This window comes from Cucumis melo, chromosome 11 (genome assembly GCF_025177605.1).
Source record: "Cucumis melo cultivar AY chromosome 11, USDA_Cmelo_AY_1.0, whole genome shotgun sequence".
Classification (NCBI taxonomy): domain Eukaryota; kingdom Viridiplantae; phylum Streptophyta; class Magnoliopsida; order Cucurbitales; family Cucurbitaceae; genus Cucumis; species Cucumis melo.
In genome coordinates, this window is record NC_066867.1 from 33,383,364 (window position 1) to 33,404,133 (window position 20,770).

The window sequence follows — 20,770 nt, forward strand, 5'->3', positions numbered from 1 at the left end:
TATATTAAAATAGTAATGAAATTAAATTTGAAAACTAGTAGAAGTTAGAGAAAAATCAAAATTTTAGAAGTACACTAACTAAAATAGAATAAGTTAAATTTTCAAATTAAAAAGAAAAAAAAAAGATTGAATAGATAATTTGATGATTATTATTAAAAGTTTTTTTCACATGTTAAAAATACGTTTCGTCGGTATTAGAAACTTAAGAGAAAAAAAATATCGAGGAGATAAATATTAATGTATTTAGAATAATCAATATCCATTTATTTATTTTTTTTGAAAAATTGAAGATTCAAATATACATACATATGAACTAAAATATATACGAGACTTTCGATTATGCCATCAATACTTTATAAAAATTAAAAAGCCGCGAATTCACTCATTTGACTCAAAATCACTATCTCCATGGGCATCCAACACCCCTACCCTACGTTTTCTTTTTCTGCTAAATGCTTTTTCTTTCACACTAATAAAACCAAAAATCTTACTATAGCGATAAAGCTAATAGATATTATGGTGATGTATACAGTTTCGTTTTAACTCGATAATATTTCTACAAGAATCTAAAAATAAATGTCGACACTAAAAATTTTAAAAATAATAGAAAGAATAATTTAAGTATAGTTGGATTGCACTTATTTATCGTGCAACTCCTTAATTTTTAAAAAATATTTTTTATACGTTTAGAAAAAGCGAAAACATGACTTAGATACAACCTCGTTGCATTTAAGTATTGTTGTAACACATTTTTGTAGAAACTATAACAAAAGAAATCTAAGGCTCATATAATAGTAGTGGCTGTTATTTTTATATGTCTTAACCATTCAAACGGAGGAGGATGAACATTTTTCACCACCACAAATTAAAAGGTCTAATGTTTGAATCCTTCTCGAAAGAATGTTTGTTTCTGTTTTATTTATTTATTTCTCTTTATCAAGAAACAATAGTAATAATAACAATAACAACAAAAAGTATATATAATTGTTGTTGTTGTTGTTTTTATTTTTAATTTTTGTCTTTTTGAAGGTGGAAATTAAAGATTTCAATTTTCAACACTAACTCATGGGAAATGTCAGAAACTTCAATCTCTGACGCGTCAGCCACGTGAAATGTTGTCGGCTGACTTGGACTACCTTCCTTTCTCTCACTATTTTTATACAATTTCAAGTGAAATTATTATTAAATATTACTAGAAGAATTTCAAAACCAAAAATTTTAATCTATATTATCAATTAACATTTTACACTTTATCGAAAGTCGTAATATTTATTAATTTATCTTATATTCACTTTCACAATTTGTTTTCTTTTTTAAATATATAACATTTTCATTCTTAATTCACTTTTTTCCATTTACCTAACTAAGTAATTTTGATTCAACTAAGTAGCTAGACATTTGGTGTAACACCACCAAGATAAATTTTAGATATGTTTATGAGTTTGATTCTAGATTTCACGAAACTTGTAGGATGAACTTGGTGAAGTGATCGTATAGATGGATAAGGTCAACAAATTGTGGGGAAAAAAATAAAAAGAAAGGAGAGTTGTATCGATGAGGCATTGATTATGACATTGTGGCAATGACGTTCATTTCAAAGAAAACATTTGGCCAACAAAGAATATGAAAGAAAAAGTATATGTACCCTCTCATTTTGGGCATTTCTCTTCTTCATAAAATCAAATAAAATATAAAGATGTTATCTTAGGAAGGAAAACCATTCAACATATATTATTGACCCTATTTTTAATGAAACATATATCTATACATAACAGGACCATCTGATAATGATTTTGTTTTCTTCTTGTTTTTTTTTTCTTCTCTCATATACTTTTATGGAAATTGTATGACTTTGGGTTTAGTTTTTCCCTTTCTTAAAATAATTAAATTGTATGACTTGGGGATTGTGATCTTTTTTTCTTCTTCAAAGATCTTAGGTTGGCCAAGATTTAAAACTTCTGTGAAGAAATTAAAATTAAGAAGAAAATGGTTATCAACAAATCCTATTCTCTTTTATACATGAAGGTATTTGGTATATTTTCGATGTTATAATTATTTCGTGTACGTAAAACTCATAATTCATATTCTATAACGTTAACTTTTGAATTTCTTTATAAAATATTATATCATAAAGAAAAATAGTATGAAGATCGAGCTTTGATAATAATAAGTAAAGGTGTCGACGTTTAACCACTGTTTTTAATTACATGCAAACATGGAGTAAAAAAGAAAGTCTTAGCCAATATTTAAGACGAGTTAGTACTTATCGTAAATTATTATTATAATATTTATGATATGTTTCATTTTCAAAATATGACAACATACTTTATAGAGATGGTTTCACATGTACTCTTATAAGACATTGTTATTAATTCTTCAAATCTATCTTTGTCTGTAGAGACCATTTTAAAGAATTTGGGTGTTATTTTAGAAAAATTAAATGGAGGGATTGGACATATTATAAAGGTTTGGGAGAAATATTACATGCATGCACATGTTTATGTCAACATCCTACAATTGTCCACTTCTTGGCCCTTTGATTCATATTCACACATGAAAGTTTTTATCAAAACCTTATTCTAGTGGGAAATTTCCTCATCCACTTGTTTTTCTAATTAATGGGGTTTTTGAAAAAACACAAAATTCTTATAACTATTAATAAAAATAAATCTAAATTTATTACATAGTTGGTCGAGCCTTTAATAATATAGTGTGTATTGAGTTCTTAATAAAAAGGAAAGCCTAAAGACAAATACAACTATAATCATTTTAGAAACTATATATATATATATTTCGTATTACACTCGTAATGAGATGGAATTTAATTTTTGACATTGAAGTAAGTTTGAAAAAGTTAATATTTATTTTTTTAATAGAAGTATTAGATAGATTTTTTAAGAATAAAGAATGAAAAATAAGATATCTAAAAGGGACATGAGAAAGACGAGAAAAATGAAAAAAGAAGAAATTGAACAAATTTTTGTAGAATCAAATATATTTTGTAATTAATTGATCGACTTTTCATTCTCAAAATCATTTATCTTAATATAGGGGTGTTCACGGTTCAGTTCGGTTCGATTTGAAGCTAAAACCATGCACCGAACTAGAAATGCAAAAAAATCTCATTTGAAACTAAACCAAACCGCTTATATGTGTCAAATCAGATCGAAATCGAACCGTTTATATAGAAATAAAATCGAATCAAAATCAAACCACTTATGCATAAATATTAGAATCGAAGTTTTTTATGAACATTATACCATACATAAATAAAAGTCCTACAAATAAATATTGATTAAATTATTTTAATTAAGTACGAGACATAAAAGTTTCAAATATTGAAATTTGAAAGTCTATCAAAATAGTTCATACAAAGTTACATTTATATCCTACCTTAAGTTATACTTATATATTTAATTGTTATCATTATTATTTATTTGTTTTTAAATAAAGTGACCGGTTCGGTTTTAGAATCGGTTTAAATGTTTCAAACTATACTGAACCCCATAAAAATCGATTTCAATTTAACACAAACCGAATCGAATCACATGTATTCGATTTTGATTTGATTGCGGTTCGATTTTTCAATCGAATATTCGATTTTCAACTATTTTTTAAACACCCTTCCTTGCTTTTAATATAATGAATGGATTGATTGATTGTTTAGATGGTTACAAACTATTTGAAAATATTTGTATTAAGCTTAAGGTTTGTGGGATGCAACTCATATTCACATTGGGTCAAACCTCATCCAAAAACTAAGCCAAATGGGAATTGATGTGGACAACCAATATGGTTTATTTCTTTTACTTGGAGGACTATTTTTTTTTTCTTCTTTCTATAATGTAATATCTTTTGACTATTGATTTTGGGGAATCAAGAATTTGACCTTTTATTTCATGTTAGAAAATGGGAAACATATAAATCAATGAGATTAACCATGAAAATGGAGAAAATTAAGAAAGAGAATGGAAAAATAAATCATTTTAAGTAACCACATTAAATCTAAATTAATTTATATATTTATTAATAGACCATAACTTATCTTTTTTATATACAGTTTAATAGGATTTTCTAAGTACAGATATAAATTAGAAAGTGAGAATTTGTTCCTCAAAAGTTAGAGAAGTAATTCATCATAATTTACTGATTAAGGTATATTTATGTATAAACTGAAAAATAAAATAAACTAAAATAATGATTCTGTTCTAAAATAAAATCAGATTCAATACTGTTATGTTCATCTTTTTAATTATAAAAGAGAGGAGATGGTAAATAATTCAAGTTATGACGGTATTTGTGGTGCTTTACCTTAAGGTCAATAACACATTGATTAATTAGTTTAATTAGTTGAGCTACGTTTCAATCGGATAATAGTTGATTATTTTGCACAAGACAGCAGACTTCTACTAGCATAGTTTTGTCTAGAATCAAGTTCTTGATTTTCTGCACATGCAACCAAAGACTTTTAGTTTTATCAGAGAAAATTTCTATATGTAAGTTTTTCATACTACCTCCAATTTTTGCTTGTTAGTATTGTAGTACTTTATTAAAAAATCTATGAGATACAGAATAAATAATATTGAAATTATTATATCAGATTTCGTGTTGATATGTAGTAACATGGATTTTTTTCAAATTTATCGTAGTAATAAAAGACGACAAGTGAATAAAAGTTAATGTAAAAGGCACTAATTCTTGTTCAAGAATTGTAATGTGATAATCGAAATTACGTTTAGGTTTCAAAGGCTCCACTATTATTGCTTCAATACTTAGTCGTGGAAATTTTGCTTGTATATATTGTATTGATATGCAGTAGAAATTATTCTCAAAAAGTATATGGTATACACGATTAGTATGATCTTTGATGTTATGTTGTCGTTTAATGAAGTCGTTTACGTTAGCTAAGGTGAACGTTAGGCAGAGTTGGATATTAGCGATAAAACAACGACAATACTAAAATTTAAGAATTCAACGACTAAAATTGATATTTTTCAAGTTTATGGATCAAAATGATGTATCGCATATTTGAATGAATGTTCCGTTGTTTCCTATTATCTCGAGCTTTGTAAAATTTTCACGTTTAAATAATAGCAAAAATAACTGATGTGGAAACCGTGAATTATGTGGACAAAAATTTCTCAAAAGCTGGTTGCAATCCTGAATTGAAATATGTACGTTTAGGCAGGAAGGTAAGTGGAAACTTTGAGATCGTTTTTTGTTTTCTTTGCTGAAGAATTCTATATCCGTTGCATCCTTAGGTGAAAATATAGCCTTATTCTTTATGTGTCAAACAAGCTTAGAAAGAAAAACTATACGTACGGTTATGTATATTACTGTGTGTCCTCATTCATAAAAACTATAGAACAAATATGGAGAAAATGATTGGCTATATATATATATATATAATCTCTTGGCTTTTTGTTTCCTTTAAATATGAAAATATAGCATGTGTAATAAGCTTTTGTATCGAAAATCTAGAGTGAAAAAAGGAAGATATGCTGGGAAGAGATGAAAAGAGTAGGTGCAGTGGGAATTAGATATAGAGAGAGGAGAAAACTCAACTAATACTATACGCACTAGCTTTGTCGAATAAGGACACAAGCAGGTAATCAAAATGAAATACATTCAGAACATGACATGAATGTGAGATACAGAGCTGCGTTTAAATTTGAATCTCATTGTTCACAAGTTGGATACAAACAAAAATAAAAATAATGTTTTTACATGTCTGGCTTTGTATCAGGTGTGTGGGGAGAGTGAGATATGGGGAGATGGGGGTGGTTCAAGAGGAACCAGCTCATTTGGAGGGAGATGATCTCGACGGTAGCCTTTGGTGGAGTCTTATAATTCTGCTGTTGGATCTGATGATGAATTGAGCTCTCTGGTATGGTTCCCCAACTATTCTTGATCAATATATGGGTTCATCATCTTCTCCATTAAATCTTGTTGCCCTCCTAACCACTCTCAAAGTAATAATATTCAATTTTTTTCATTCCGTTCATCCTTGCTACGTTGCTATGTACAATTTTAGCTACCAACACAAGTGTAGTTTATTTTGTTACCTACAGTTTTAGCTTCCAAACACAAGTGTAATTCAACTTGGTCTGAACTTATGCTAGCAATCTCGAAATCTGACTCACCCATTTCTGGTTAATTACAATGATAATATAATTAAGATGGTTAATTACAATAAAAAAAAATTAAAGAGGGTGTGATTTTTTTGGGTATATCGTCGTTTAAGATTATCTAAAGCTAACGCTTTAGCAATTGCATCATAACGTCAAAAACTAATTTGGAAAATATAAACATGCCTTTGAAATCAGTTCCCCTTAAATATTGGTTGAAATAGTGGTTTTATATTGTTTCCTTATGTTTTGGTTCAAAATAAAGATCACAAAGAATTGAAAGTTTAAGAATTTATGTATAGCAAATTACATTTACTACATAACATAAATTTACATTTACCATCTTTTCAACTATTGTAGAATAGTAATGGACAACAATATAATGTCTAAGCAAGAAACACACCCTCTCTTTCTAAATCAGAGTAAAACCAAAAAGTAAAGGTGATGTAATAGGATCAGGAAAACAAAACATAACAAAACATCGTCAAGGATTTGGAAGAGAGGTTTAGAGAGAAGTGTTCGAACAGCTAAGGCAATGGCATGCACTGAAAGCTTAGGTTAACCAGATTTCACAAAATGTGAACCTATTTAGTAACTTGGTGACTCATGAAAGAGAAACTTTTCTAACCTCCGACTCTTTCTTCGGAAACTGATGATGCTGGCTATCCCTCTTCTTGTTCTTATGCCGCTGAGGCAGCACCTCCCCCTCCGATTGATCCTGTCTCCCTTCTTCTTACATTAGAACTTGTCCAAGTCTGACTCTGAAAGAACTGAAAAGGGTTTATTCAACGTGCACAATGAGAAGAGCTCTTCCTATTGTTGGAACTCATGAAAGAGAGTACTTCTGACTATGAAACAAAAAGAGAGATTTTCAGGTTGAGCTTGGTTATTTTAATATATGGATTATAAAAATATGTTTAGAGTGTAGACCATTTTAATTCGGATAAGAAAAATTAAATACAACAATAAACAGTAAATTGGCAAGAAGGTCTTGAAATAATAATATTGTTTGAAAACCCTAAATATATTATTATTGGACTCCTAAACATTGGGTGACCTATAACACCCACTTGAAGTTGGAATCGGAGTAGCCCCTTGATTCCTACAGTTGACTCCATTAATGGAATACTTAGCATCGCATACACATTAGATTAATCTTGACTGATTGGTTTGGGCGTGGCAGAAACGAGACAACTACTGTTCCGACTGCTCAACACCGGCAATATATTGATGCATTTACCACAATGTCAATTGATGAAGCAGAGACAAGCTAAAGTGGTTCACTTCTATGCTGTTTCCAAGGGGGAAAAAAAACCACATTATAGGGCAAGGTAAGAAAAGCTCAATTAAGCTTCTTTTGCTTGATAATCTGTGCAAATGCATATTCACCTCACGCCCTTGAGAAACTCGTAGCCAACATATCTATTTCATTTGATTAAGAGACAGAAAAATATATCCTGGTTTAGCCTTTCTTGAACTTCGATGGAAGTATTTATACTCAAAATTAGTCATCAAGAGAACTTTCTTAAGGTTCTCCCTCCTCCCAGCTCTATGTAGCAGCTAACTTTTTCAAAGCAGAGCTCAAAACCAAACCCATGGGAAAAGAAAAAGTCACACTGTATAGCATTCGATCCTTTGAACGACACTGCTGAATAAATTATTCACTTTTAATCTAATGGATATTAAACTCAATAAACAATAATAAAATAGTAGGTTATAATATCAATTTTTTTTCACATTTAGAACTTGTTCAATTTTAATCTTAAAACTTTCTTGATAGTCTGAGACCTCTTCGATCCTTGTTCGTCGTTGTTTAAAGTTATATATATGAAAATATCTTCAAAATTTATGATAAAAAATACTTCTAGATAATTTTTCTTTTGAAAGTATTGGAAGTGAAATGAGCTTTTTCTTTTTAAATCAAATGAATTTCATTTTTTATAGGCAAGATTGTGTAAAATTCCCTTTTTGGTAATTTTCCTGTGTAAATGAGATAAATAAGTTGGAGAGAGGCAAAGTGGCTGTTCTCTCTTTGGAGTCTTATCCATTGTTTTATCAACAAAACCTCCAAATCCCAATTTACCAACACAAAGTTTTCCTCTCAACTCCTCTTCTTCTCTCAACTCATTTCTCCATTGCTTCTTCTTCGTCACCAATCAACTCAATTCCCCATCTTTGAAACCTTTCATCAGTCTTCATTTTTCCAGCTCCCAATGAAATCCTTTTCTTATGCACCGCATTTCCCCTTCTGGGTACTTCATTTTTGAATGCCTTCATTTATGTCGGCCATAGTTGCAGAGTAACAGAAACCCAGTTGGAACTCGAAGAACAAAAACATCAACAGGGCGATGTCGTGTTTACTTCCCCAATTCAAATGCCATCCTGAAACATTCTCAACATATCCAATTTAAGACCGCGGCTAACTATTCTCACCCAACATTCGTTTCTTCCCACTGCTAATTCCATTTACAGTGAGCGTTTTTGTTTTGCTCCTTTCATTCTCTCTCTCTTCACCTTTTGTTCTGTGCTGTGCAAATGGGGTTTTGGTGTTTTGGGTTGCTTGGTGGTCGAGCTGGGGTAAAATGGGTTGCGATCACTAGCTAAGTTCAGCCATATATTCAAGTTTTTGAGTTGCATTGCTTGAATTTCTGTAGGTGGCGCGAAGCTTTACAAATGTGGTTGTTAGGCATCTAAGCTTTGGTTTAAATTGAAGCATTTCTCGGATGGCGCTGATATCGATGTTGTTATTGTGTTTGAACATGCAAGCATGATTGAAACTTAACTCTACCTTTTCAAATAGTATCGTGTTAGTTTGTGATAAATGACGCAATGTTCTTTCTATTGAACTACTAGGTTGTTTTACAGGTGCCCAATGGAGTGATTGGGAAATATGTCCAATCCAATCTAGACAAAAAGAAATTATAGTGAAAAAAAACTCAACCTTCACCCATATTGCTAAGGATGGATAAGAGTTTCTGGTTCAAATTCACCTATACTAAAATTGTATTTTAAACATACAAATAACAAGTTTTAGGACTAAATGTTATTTTAGAAAGTATTGACAAAAATGTCCACTTATTTCTTTACTAAATTAACATTAACTTTCCAATTTTAATTTGATTATTTACTTATTAACAAACTCTTTTATTTTTATTTTTCTTTACATGCAATTTCCAAATTTCTTTATTATTCTAATATTCAATTTTTAATTCTAAAATATGTTTCCTAATTAAATTGACATCAAATCGGATTTCAATTGGATTATTCTCTCAAATTTCCCAGCAGATAGGCCGTTGGGTCCTCTTACTGCCCAATTCACTCGCGCCATCGACAAAGAGCTACAGATTCTGTGGATAAATTTCCATCCATGGCAATGGCGGTTTCATTTTCACCTCTACATTTGAAGCCTTCATTCCACTCTTCTTCTCGTTCTCAGTTTTCCTGTTCCCTCCGCCCTGCCGTCATCCTTCCGGTAACACTACTCTCTCTCTCTCTCTCTTTCCGTTTCAATTTCAAATTTCGGATTACAGCGATAGAGTTGATTTCAATTTTGTTTTGTGTTTTATAGGGTTTGGGGAACAACTCGGGTGATTACGATAAATTGAGGCTTCTTTTGAAAGAGCGGTATGGTGTTCACTCTGTGGTTGTTAAAGTGTCGAGAATTGACTGGCTGAGAAATGCTGCTGGATTGCTTGATCCTAATTACTGGCGCGGTACTCTCCGTCCTCGCCCTGTTCTAGATTGGTACTTCCACTGTCGTTTAGGTGTGAGTTAGGTATTTTTTGGTTTGGAATCTGATGGATTAACTGCTTCATTGCTTAAGCTGGTGAGCAGGTATCTGAAGAAAACAGATGAAGCAATTCAAGAAGCCAAGGAGTTAGCTCAAGGTGTTTGCCTCATTTTTTTTCTTTACTCGCCCTGCTTTTTTATAGTTATTTTTGTATTTGATGAGCCAATTTAGACTCTATTGGAATTTTGTTTTAAAACTATTCATATGCATGGGTTAACGTAAATTAGAGGAAGTTGGTGCAATGAAGTAGATAGGGACAATTTTTCGTTTATATAAACAGTTCCAATTTGATCCTCTGCAGTTAAACTATGTCAAGGAACAGACATTTGCTTGCTGAACTCAAATGGTGGAAAACATGCCATTGAATGCTAATGACTCCATAATCCTCTGCAGTTAACTATAGGCATGACTATGCTTTTCAGTATAGTTCATAGCAAAACATCATTCAATTATGCATAATTTAAATCAATGGCTTGGCATTCCGGGATAGATCTTGGAAGTGGAAAGTAAATAGTAAGCATATTGGTTTGTATACTAGGAAAAGATGGGAAAATGATACGATAGAATCTTATTGTCAATGCTTAACTAATATTGTTTTCCTCCTCTTACTCTTTTTTTGCTGTCTTTCATGAGTTTTTGCTTTCATCTACAAATTCACAGCAATCACAATGTATTGACAGTTTCTTAAGATGGAATTATCTCAATCTTTAGGTGGGACTTTATCCTTAATCGGGCACTCAGCAGGCGGATGGCTTGCACGAGTCTACATGGAAGAATTTGGTATATCTCAAATTTCCATGTTGCTGACTCTTGGGACTCCTCACCTGTAAGTTAATATTTATCTTGAGTCTTAACATGTTTCTTCTTTAAGTTTAAAGCTCCTTTTTAGTTTACAATCTTTCAGGATCATTTTATTTAGGTTGATGAACTTTTAAGATTTTCGTGTTATACTTTAAGCTTTCTTAAACATAATTATTTTACTCTTTGATGTTATGTTGCTTAATGAAGTCATTTAGGTTAGCTAAGGCAAACATTAGGTGGAGTTGGATATTAGCGGTATGACAATGATGAAGACTAAAACGATAACTTTTTTAAGAATTCAATAACTAAATCGATATATTCCAAGTCTATGGACCAACATGAAACTTAAACGTACCTTTATTACATAAATCAACTTTTTTCATTAGAATGATGGATCACATGTTTGAATGAATGTCCTATTGTTCCTTATTATCTAGAGCTTTGTGAAGTTTTCACGTTTAAATACCAGCAAAATAAACAATGGATCTTTCTTAGGCCGCCTCCAAAAGGTGTGCCAGGAGTGATTGACCAGACGAGGGGGCTTCTGAATTATGTGGACAAAAATTGCTCAAAAGCGGGTTACAATCCTGAATTGAAATTTGTATGTATAGCAGGAAGGTAAGTGGAAACTTTGAGATCTCATTTTCTGTTTTCTTTGCTGAAGAATTCTACCTGTTCCATCCTTCGGTGGCAGTGTAACCTTATTCTTTATGTGTCAAATTCGTACCTCACTTATCAAATTTATCAGAAAAGATTGAGTCTACAAACAAGATAAAGAAAAGTTATACGGTTATGTACAGTACTGTGTCCTTTAAAAATTATAGAGCAAAATTATTTAGAAAATGATAGGCTATATCTATATATAATCTCTTGGTTTTTGGTTTCCTTTAAAAATGAAGATAAAGCGGTGTGATAAGCTTTGTATTGAAAATCTAGCTTAGACATATTCTGTGTTTTCAATTTTGTTTTTAAAAGGAAAAGCTAGAGTGAGAAAAGGGAGATATGCTGGAAAGATGAAAAGAGATGGTTGGAATTATACATAGAGAGAGGAGAGAAGTTAGAGAAACTTTGAGTTAGATATGCCACAGAGAGAAATCCAAAAGAAAGAGGAAAACAGGAGCTTGAGAGAACTATGTTAAAACTTCAGTCTTTACTCCCTGAAATTTAACTTATGAACATGCATTGTGAACAATGAGTCGACCACGGCCAAATGCAGATACATCCAAGGCGCTCGCTTGTTTGGTGACTCAGATGCAAACACCATTCTTGCAGCTGCTTCTATCTCCAGCAACCAACCAACTCCAGAACTAGCCATCACAAACGACAGTAGTAACTCAACTGACTTAATGGCGACGTCACTACGCTCTCGCTTTGTCGGGCAAGGATACAAGCAGGTAATCAAAATGAAATACATTCAGATCAAGGTATATGAATGTGAGTTATTGAGCCGTGTTAAAACCTAATATGTGAACTTAAGAATTTTGACTTGTTAAGATAGTAATTAATTAGAAAGTCAAAAGTTTGAATATCCTTGATCATAAACAAAAAACGAAAATAAGAATGTCTGTGCATATTTGGCTTTGGATCAGGTGTGTGGGGAGAGTGAGGTATGGGGAGATGGGGTGGTTCCAGAAGTGTCAGCTCATTTGGAGGGAGCTATCAACATTAGCTTCGATGGAGTCTATCATTCCCCTGTTGGATCTGATGATGAATTGAGACCCTGGTATGGTTCCCCTGCTATTCTTGATCAATGGGTTTATCATCTTCTCCATTAAATCTTGTTACCCTCATAGTCACTCTCAAATTAGTAATATTTAATTTTTTTTTTAATTCCTTTCATCCATGCTAAATTGCCATGTACGTTTTTGGCTACTAAGCTTGAAAGCTAACTCAACTATATATGGTAATTATAATAATAATAACATCTAAGAGAGTGTGTTCTTTCTAGCATACCTTTGTTTATGATGATCTAAGGCTAATGCTAAAAATTATGAATTCTTCAATTATAATCTCGAAAACAAATTTAGAAAGTATAAACTTGCTTTTAGGATTGGTTCACTTAGATAATTATTATTATTTCGAGTGTTGTTGTGTACGTTTGAATTTCTGGCGTTACTTGGCATATCAACTTAGAAACATAATTTTCTTCAAGATCTTGCACATAATTGAAATTTTAAGTATTCAAGTAATAAATTACATTTACACGTTAACGTTAAATTACATTTACCATCTTTTCAACTGATTGTAGAAATGAAATTATTGAGCTAAGTTAACATTAATAATTACAATTACCACATTCAACCTACCAATAAATTGCATTTACCTCAACGAATATCAATTTTTAAGTCCACAACGATCATTACTTCTCCAAAATGTATCTATGTATATATGAAATAGGAAAAACTTCTGTCTACCTGCTTTAGCTTCAAGATAATCCAAATTAAATTCTCAAATTGAATATAATGGTTTCCTAAGTCTACAAATTTGGACTAGAAAAAACTACGAATTCTGAAAAAGGTTCCTTAATTAATGAAAAGTACTATTAGTCAACAATGTCTAAACAAGAAACACCCCCTCTTCCTAAATCTGAGTAAAACCAAATGGCGAAGATGATGTCATAGGATCAGCCAAACAAAACCAAACAAAACCTAACAAAACCTAATAGAACATAACAAAACATCACAAGGATTTGGAAGAGAGGTTTAGAGAAGTATTAGAACAGCTAAGGCAATGAATGCACAGAAAGCTTAGGTTAACCAGATTTCACAAAATGAGGGGAAAGAAATTTTGAAATCTCAAGCATTCCCACTTTTTCTCTTCCACCAAATATGGCCTTCAACTTTGCATCACAATTGATCTGCCTCTTATCAGTTTGGTTCTGCACATCAAAATGTTATATACATGTGTATCAATCAGCAAAATCTTCCAAATTCCCAAAAAAGAAATCAATACTACGTTAAATTCTAATTTCTCCCTCCCAGCTCTATGTAGCAGCTAACTTTTTCAAAGCAGAGCTCAAACCCGAATCCATGTGAAAAGAAAACGTCACACAGTAGCAAAATCCTTTAAACGACACTGCTGAATGAATGCATTCACCGAAACTTGCGAACAGGTATATAGATTATTTGATTCAAGAATAGTAGGGTTCACCACCTATACTTTAACCTAGTTTTCAAATTCAGAACATCCATTCCAGAGACCTTCAGTTGAGCAACTGAGGTCTGAAAGAGAGATTCGGCTCACAGAGAACTAACATTTGATACACTACGAATGAACACAACACCCAAATCCTCAAGTTCTAGGCTAAGTTAAAATAACAAAGCAAACGAAGAGATTGCAGCAAAGAAGGAAGTAGAAAAGCGATACTTAAAAAATAGCCATATCGGTTAGAACAAAAGAGAAATAAAGTTAACCTGGAGGTTATTCAGCTTGATGTACGACCATATTTGCTTGATGGCATCAGCGCGCGAAATCTCGGACTGGCCAAGGAAGCCAGCGAGAGTCGGAGAAACTTTTAAGGACTTCATAATCCCGCCCGAAGAATTCGTCTGTCTCTTTGGTGCGGCTTTCGATTTTTGGCCCGAAACGGCGGCACTTGGGGGTTTTAGCTTACTCTTGGAAGAGACCGCAGGAGTAGAAGAGTAAGCTTGAGTGGTGGGTTTGAGAGAATCTAAGAGAGTTTTGCAGCCTCTGAAGAACCTGGTGCCATTGCTAAGACCTGAGGCCATTTTGCTCCGATGAAGACGACGTTAACTGCTAGGGTTTTTGACCGCTTCCGCTCGACTTAGTCTGAAACTTGGTAGAAATGGTGGAGAACGAGAGCTTTTAAATAGAGAATGAGCCAAAGGAATTGGGCCGCCCAGTAGAAATGGGCCGTCCTCCCCCGTTCTCTCCCCCAATGTTGTATTCAAACATTTTTTCAAATATTTCCTCTTTCCAAAAAAATCTTTCATCTTCCATTTCCTCCGCTCTTTCTTTCTTTCATCTCCAAATTCTCTCAACATCTAGTTGATGTCGATGTATACCCTAAACACTAAACTTTCTATTTCGGTGTATTTGAAATATATATATATACCCTATGTTGTTTATGATATTTGCAAACACGTTCAAATGTTTATTTCAAAATAATTATGAATTCGCTAGAAAAATCAACAATTTACTGTAAAATCCATTGTATTTAAGTACATATTAAATATATTTATTAGTATATATTATCAAATAAACAACTCAATATATCACACAATAAAAAAAAAAATTAATAGGAGAAACAATATAGAAAATTAGAAAAAAAAAAAAGAAAAAACGTATTAAATACCATTTTGTTCTATCTAAATGAAAATGAAAAAAAAAATGATATTTAACCTATTTTATCTCTCCACGATAAATGAATTATCTCTCTATCATTAAAGTAGTTCAGTAAATACCAAAGTATATATTAAAATTGAATATAAATAAATACACAAAAGGATAAAGAGGTCAAAAATTGAAGACATTTTTAAAAAAAATTTCAAATTTAAAGTCATTTATGAAATATAGACCACATGCATAATATTTTTTACGTTGGAATCTTTTGATTTTTTCTTTTTTACTTCGAATCATTTCATCGTATAAATTTAAAATTTTAAGTTTTCAGTTGAATAATATGATATTGATGATCACTTAGTTGTTGGATTAGGTAGATTGATGATTTATGGTAGTTTTTGTCTCACTTCTTAAAAAATATAGTATTAACTTAATTTTTTAAGAAAATAATCAAATAATTATCAAAGTTTAAATAGTTGTATAACTCAACTAGTTAATGCATTGGATCAAAAGATAAGAGGTCGATGTTTAAATCTTTGAGGTTTCTTTGTTTTATTATCCTTATAATCTATTAACAATGTTTAACAATTTTATTTAGAAAAAAAAACATAATCGAGCATTTTTAATACACTAAGATATGGTAGGAAAAAAAAATCGCTCGAAATAACTTAATCTACTTATCAATAGTAATTGTAATTGTATAGCTCCACTAGTTAAAATATATGCCATTGATTTTGAAAATGTTTCCATTAAAACTCAATGAATAAATAATAAAACACAAAAGTAAAATATCATATTTTCCACTGTAAAACCCGTTCAACTCCAACCCATTTTGATTGGTTGAATTTTAGTCTTAAATTCTCAATAAATATAAAATACATTTGTTCTAAGTTATACATATATATGAAAATATTTTCAAAATTTATGATAAAAACACACACACATATATATATTTGGAAGTATCGGAAGTAAAATGAAGGCTGTCTCTTTGAAACAAATGAATTTCATTTTTGTAGGTAAGATTGTGTAAAATTCCCTTTTTTGTAGATTTCCTTTGGGTGTGAATGTGATAAATAAGTTGGAGAGAGGCAAAGTGGCTGTTCTCTCTTTGGAGTCTTATCCATTGTTTTATCAACAAAACCTCCAAATGCCAATTTACCAACACAAGTTTTCCTCTCCACTCCTCTTCTTCTCTCAACCCATTCTCCATTGCTTCTTCTTCTTCTTCTTCTTCACCAATCAACTCAATTCCCCATCTTTGAAACCTTCCATCAATCTTCATTTTTCAAGCTCCCAATGAAACCCTTTTCTTATGCACCGCATTTCCCCTTCTGGGTACTTCATTTTTGAATGCCTTCATTTATGTCCGCCACAGTTGCAGAGTAACAGAAATCCAGTTGGAGCTCGAAGAAGAACAACATCAACAGGGCGATGTCGTGTTTACTTCCCCAATTCAAGTGCCACCCCGAAACATTCTCAATCCAATTCAAGACCGCGGCTAATAATTCTCACCATCATTCCTTTATTCCTACTGCTTATTCCAGTTACAGTGAGTGTTTTTTTTTCTCTCTCTCATTCTCTCTTTCTTTACCTTTTTTCCCGTGTTGTTCAAATGGGGTTTTGGTGTTCTGGGTTGCTTTCTTGTCGAGCTGGGGTAAAATGTGTTCTGCTAGTTGCTAAGTTCAGCCATATGTTCAAGTTTTTGAGTTGCATTGCTTGAATTTCTGTCCTGACATTCTTTGTTTTAGGTGGCGCGAGGCTTTAAGTTCTAGTTTACATCAAAACATTTCTCAGACGGTGCTGATATCGATGTTATTATTGTGTTTGAATATGATTGAAATTTAAATTTACCTTTTCAAATAGTATTGTGTAAGTTTGTTTTAAATGACAGAATGTTCTTCTTTCTTTTGGACTGCTAGGATGTGTTATGGGTGCCCAATGGAGTGATTGGGAAATATGTCCAATCCAATTTTCAGAGAAAAAAAATTATAGTAAAAAACAAAAAGATACCCTAAGGAAACATAATGATGAAAGTAGTTTTTTAAACCAGTCATTCAATTAGTCTATACTTTATCCAAATTATCATTGGTTTTGAGTTCAATAACATGTGAAATGGAGTGGAGAGATTCAAATATTTGATCTCTTGGTTGAAAGTATACGTTTTTAGCAGTTCAGCATAACACCCAAATTATCATCAATGATGTATATAATAGTAGTTGAGCAGAATGTTAGCTAGGTGTAGCTCTGTAGGTGACGGATCAATTATAGTCACACACAAAGTATCCAACAATGCAGAAAAAAGTTTAGACCAACTTTGGAACTCCTGAAGACCAATCAAAGACCTCCTTCCTCATTTTAAACATTTCCACTCCACCCCCAACCCCATCTATTATTTTTTAATACAATAGCGGTGGTAGAGATATTTGAAACACAAACCTCTTGGTCAATTGTTGCTAGGTGAGCTATGCTCATTTTGTTTTCTTTAAACATTTTATTGCATAGTCTTGAGTTGGTATTTCTTATCTACAGTGGTAAGTAAGGAAAGTCTCAAGTATATGAAATTTGGAACTATTTTTTACTCCAGATGATGATAGAGTAAGAAGCGAGGTTTTGTGTGTCAATTTCTACTTTTATTATGAAACACTTTTAAAACAACTGACTCTATGATTAAAGTTTTAGTGGATGATTATATTGATGATCCATCTTTACCAAGGGACTGTTTGGTTGACTTTTTCACTCCTCAAAGACATTTTTTTTCCTCTTAAAAATACTTTTTTAAGCATTTAGAAGGCAATCCAAACAGACTTAAAGTCTATAACCCAAGAAGTTCATTCAGGGTGAAAGATTTTTATTGAAAACCTTTTCTTATAAATTTTCTAATCATGCAGCTAAAGTGAGAGATCCTCATAGTTTAAGGACACAATGTATCTTGTCTGCAGCATCACCACCAACATCGACCGGAACAGCTACAACACTCAATGTGGATCGACTTAAATTGCCTCCTTTTGATACTAACACCGACTCAGTCTCTGTGGAAAGACTAAGATCTTATTTAGGTGCAGTTGAATCGAGTCTAGCCTCTACACTTCTTACCAGTGAGGAGGCTACAATAGCAGCTGCGGCAGCTGAAGCTGTTACTCTTGCAAAAGCAGCTGTCAAGGTTGCAAGGGATGCAGCTCTTCTGGCTAACAATATCAACTCTTCCAGAGCAGGAACAAAATCTCAACCTTCTCCCAAACCTGATGCTTTACATTTCAAATGGGCTCAATTTATGGAATCGGAAAGAGCTGACATAATAGGAGAACCAGTTGGAGTTAATAAACGCCCCATCGAAGGCGATGCTTTGGAACCCAGCACAACAGAATCTGATGATGTGGAGCCAACATCAAAAGAACTTGAACTTTTACAGGATGAACTCTCTGAGAGTATAACTGTAAAGTCAAAGCGTCAAACAGAAAGGAAAGCGAGAAGAACTAGAGCAGCAGAGAAGACTGTTACTAGTGTAGTGCCGTTCAAGTCTGGTTCTAGCAGTCGGAAGAAGCGCAGTTCTTTACAAGAAGTGGACTACTCTGACCCATTGCGTTATTTAAGAGCAACTACTAGCACCTCCAGACTTCTTACTGCAACTGAAGAACTTGAACTGTCAGAAGGAATTCAGGTTTGATTTTGTTAATTAAATCAACTCATTTGTGTCTTCATTAAATTCCGCGGTAAGATAAGAACTCTATTTTACAGTTGATAGCAAATCTGGATTTGTTTGTTTGTAACCCAGAAACATTATTTCAAGTAATTTTTATAATCCATCTCATTTGGATAAAATTTTCAAGAAAAACTGGGAATAGAAAATGTGAAACAAATGAAGTGGATATACTCGATCCACCCTAGATAAATTTAGCTTTATTCTGTTTTTTTTACAGCCTAGCAGTTCTCTTCATTTATGAAGAAGATATGCAGACAAAAGTCCCGGGCATGGTGGTATTAGTTTAAGGTTACTGATCACACTATTATGTTCTTTGAAACTTCCAATAAGTTGTCTGATCCAGCGACTAAATAGAATCTAATTTTAGTTGCCTATCTTCAATTTGATTCCTATATTGGAATACATAGATTGATGCTATTGATCAATGATCAACACCAGTGGCTCTTAGATGGTGATTTTGGGTTAATTTTGATTTCCTGATTTATGTCTTATATTCCATGCTTTCTTTTGATTTCTGATATTTGCTTCAACTATTTCCTAATCCAGGATTTACTGAAACTGGAACGGCTTCAGGAGGAGCTTGCCGAACGATATGGGAATGAACCAACCTTTGCACAATGGGCAGCTGCTGCTGGCGTCAATCAAAGGACACTGAGGAAGCGTCTAAATTATGGTACTCTTTGTAAAGACAAAATGATAAAAAGCAATATTCGTCTTGTCATATCGATTGCAAAAAATTATCAGGGAGCTGGGATGAATCTGCAAGATCTAGTTCAGGTACTTTTTTGTTGTTGGACTCCAGGCAAAATGCTTATGGATGGAAACCGAAATTATGTCTTGCTTTAATTTCAAATTACTCATTGCTTGTGTTTTAACGTGCAGGAAGGATGTCGAGGCCTTGTAAGGGGTGCAGAGAAGTTTGATGCATCAAAAGGCTTCAAGTTTTCAACCTATGCTCATTGGTGGATAAAGCAAGCAGTGCGAAAGTTTCTTTCTGATCAGTCCAGGACTATTCGCTTGCCAGTATGTTTCTTTTTCCCAGCATTTGTTTAGTAAAAATTGCTTTGAAGAGAAACAAATTCATTGTGGAAGTAGGGAGAAAAAAAATTAACCTATGGAAGTCCAAAAGAACTTGCTAATTGAAGAAATTTCATTCCTCACACTTCTCCAATAATCAACGTTGATGAATGGGCAGTTCCACATGGTGGAAGCAACTTATAGGGTGAAGGAGGCTAGAAAGCAATTATTAAGTGAAAATGGCAGACATCCTGATGACAAAGAAATTGCTGAAGCAGCCGGGCTTTCGATGAAGAGGCTTGCTGCAGTACTAATGACTCCAAAAGCACCCAGATCCTTGGAGCAGAAAATCGGAATAAACCAAAATCTCAAACCATCGGTTCGTCTTATTGCTACTCAGTTCCTTTTCCTGTTTCTCATGGCAATATCACCATCTTTGACCTATTTGATTTTCATGCTCTTCACCAGGAAGTCATTTCCGATCCGGAAGCAGAAACTGCTGAAGATATGTTGATAAAACAATTCATGAAGCAGGATCTCGAAAAGGTACTCGACTCCCTTAACCCAAGAGAGAAACAAGTAATTAGATGGAGGTTTGGAATGGAAGATGGGAGGATGAAAACATTGCAAGAAATAGGAGAAATAATGGGTGTAAGTAGGGAAAGAATTAGACAAATTGAATCATGTGCATTCAGAAAACTCAAAAACAAGAAGAGAACTAAACATTTGCAGCAGTATCTGATGTCATGATGAGTCTCCATCAGATTTCAAGAGTTAGATTCCTCCAAAAGTAATTTATTATCTCATCTGATATGAGGCTTAAACAAGGCTGGTTCTTTCTTTCTTTATTTACTTTCTTTTCCCTTTCTCTGTAACATATATTATTATGCATCTTTTTTCATTTCAGGATAGAGTAATATCTGATTGTTTACAGAACGTTAGGTACTTTTTCTGTTCATACATAATTCAATTTTCAATCAAGAAATCTATCGTAATTACTCATTGTGGCCTGGCCTGGGACATATATTATTA

General features: G+C 32.7%; 3 protein-coding genes across 6 annotated transcripts; 2 read left to right on the forward strand and 1 right to left on the reverse strand.

The window, feature by feature from the left end:
• Positions 1-8,179: 8,179 nt before the first annotated feature.
• On the forward strand, positions 8,180-12,669 carry LOC103499004 (uncharacterized). Of its 3 annotated transcripts, none has more exons than XM_008461869.3 (8): positions 8,180-8,599; positions 9,411-9,600; positions 9,697-9,872; positions 9,963-10,015; positions 10,630-10,744; positions 11,215-11,337; positions 11,936-12,113; positions 12,309-12,669. In XM_008461869.3, exons 2-8 carry the CDS (start codon positions 9,496-9,498, stop codon positions 12,492-12,494), a joined length of 936 nt encoding a protein of 311 aa, XP_008460091.1. In that variant the 5' UTR covers positions 8,180-8,599; positions 9,411-9,495; the 3' UTR covers positions 12,495-12,669. The 3 variants fall into 3 exon arrangements, with proteins under 3 accessions (XP_008460091.1, XP_008460090.1, XP_008460089.1); XM_008461868.3 differs by having other exon boundaries at positions 8,198-8,599; positions 9,414-9,600; XM_008461867.3 differs by lacking the exon at positions 8,180-8,599 and having other exon boundaries at positions 9,358-9,600.
• A 556-nt stretch (positions 12,670-13,225) lies between these two features.
• LOC103499003 (protein TRI1-like) lies at positions 13,226-14,633 on the reverse strand. The gene is made up of 2 exons (XM_008461866.3): positions 14,133-14,633; positions 13,226-13,597 (listed from the first exon to the last, which is right to left on the reverse strand). Exons 1-2 carry the CDS (start codon positions 14,445-14,447, stop codon positions 13,472-13,474), a joined length of 441 nt encoding a protein of 146 aa, XP_008460088.1. The 5' UTR covers positions 14,448-14,633; the 3' UTR covers positions 13,226-13,471.
• A 1,478-nt stretch (positions 14,634-16,111) lies between these two features.
• On the forward strand, positions 16,112-20,733 carry LOC103499006 (RNA polymerase sigma factor sigB). 2 transcript variants are annotated; one of them, XM_008461871.3, is made up of 6 exons: positions 16,112-16,570; positions 17,961-18,679; positions 19,268-19,498; positions 19,604-19,744; positions 19,917-20,117; positions 20,207-20,733. In XM_008461871.3, the coding sequence occupies exons 1-6, from the start codon at positions 16,453-16,455 to the stop codon at positions 20,486-20,488; spliced, it is 1,692 nt and encodes a 563-aa protein (XP_008460093.1). In that variant the 5' UTR covers positions 16,112-16,452; the 3' UTR covers positions 20,489-20,733. The 2 variants fall into 2 exon arrangements, with proteins under 2 accessions (XP_008460093.1, XP_008460092.1); XM_008461870.3 differs by having other exon boundaries at positions 16,114-16,570; positions 17,910-18,679.
• The last annotated feature ends 37 nt before the right edge of the window (positions 20,734-20,770 follow it).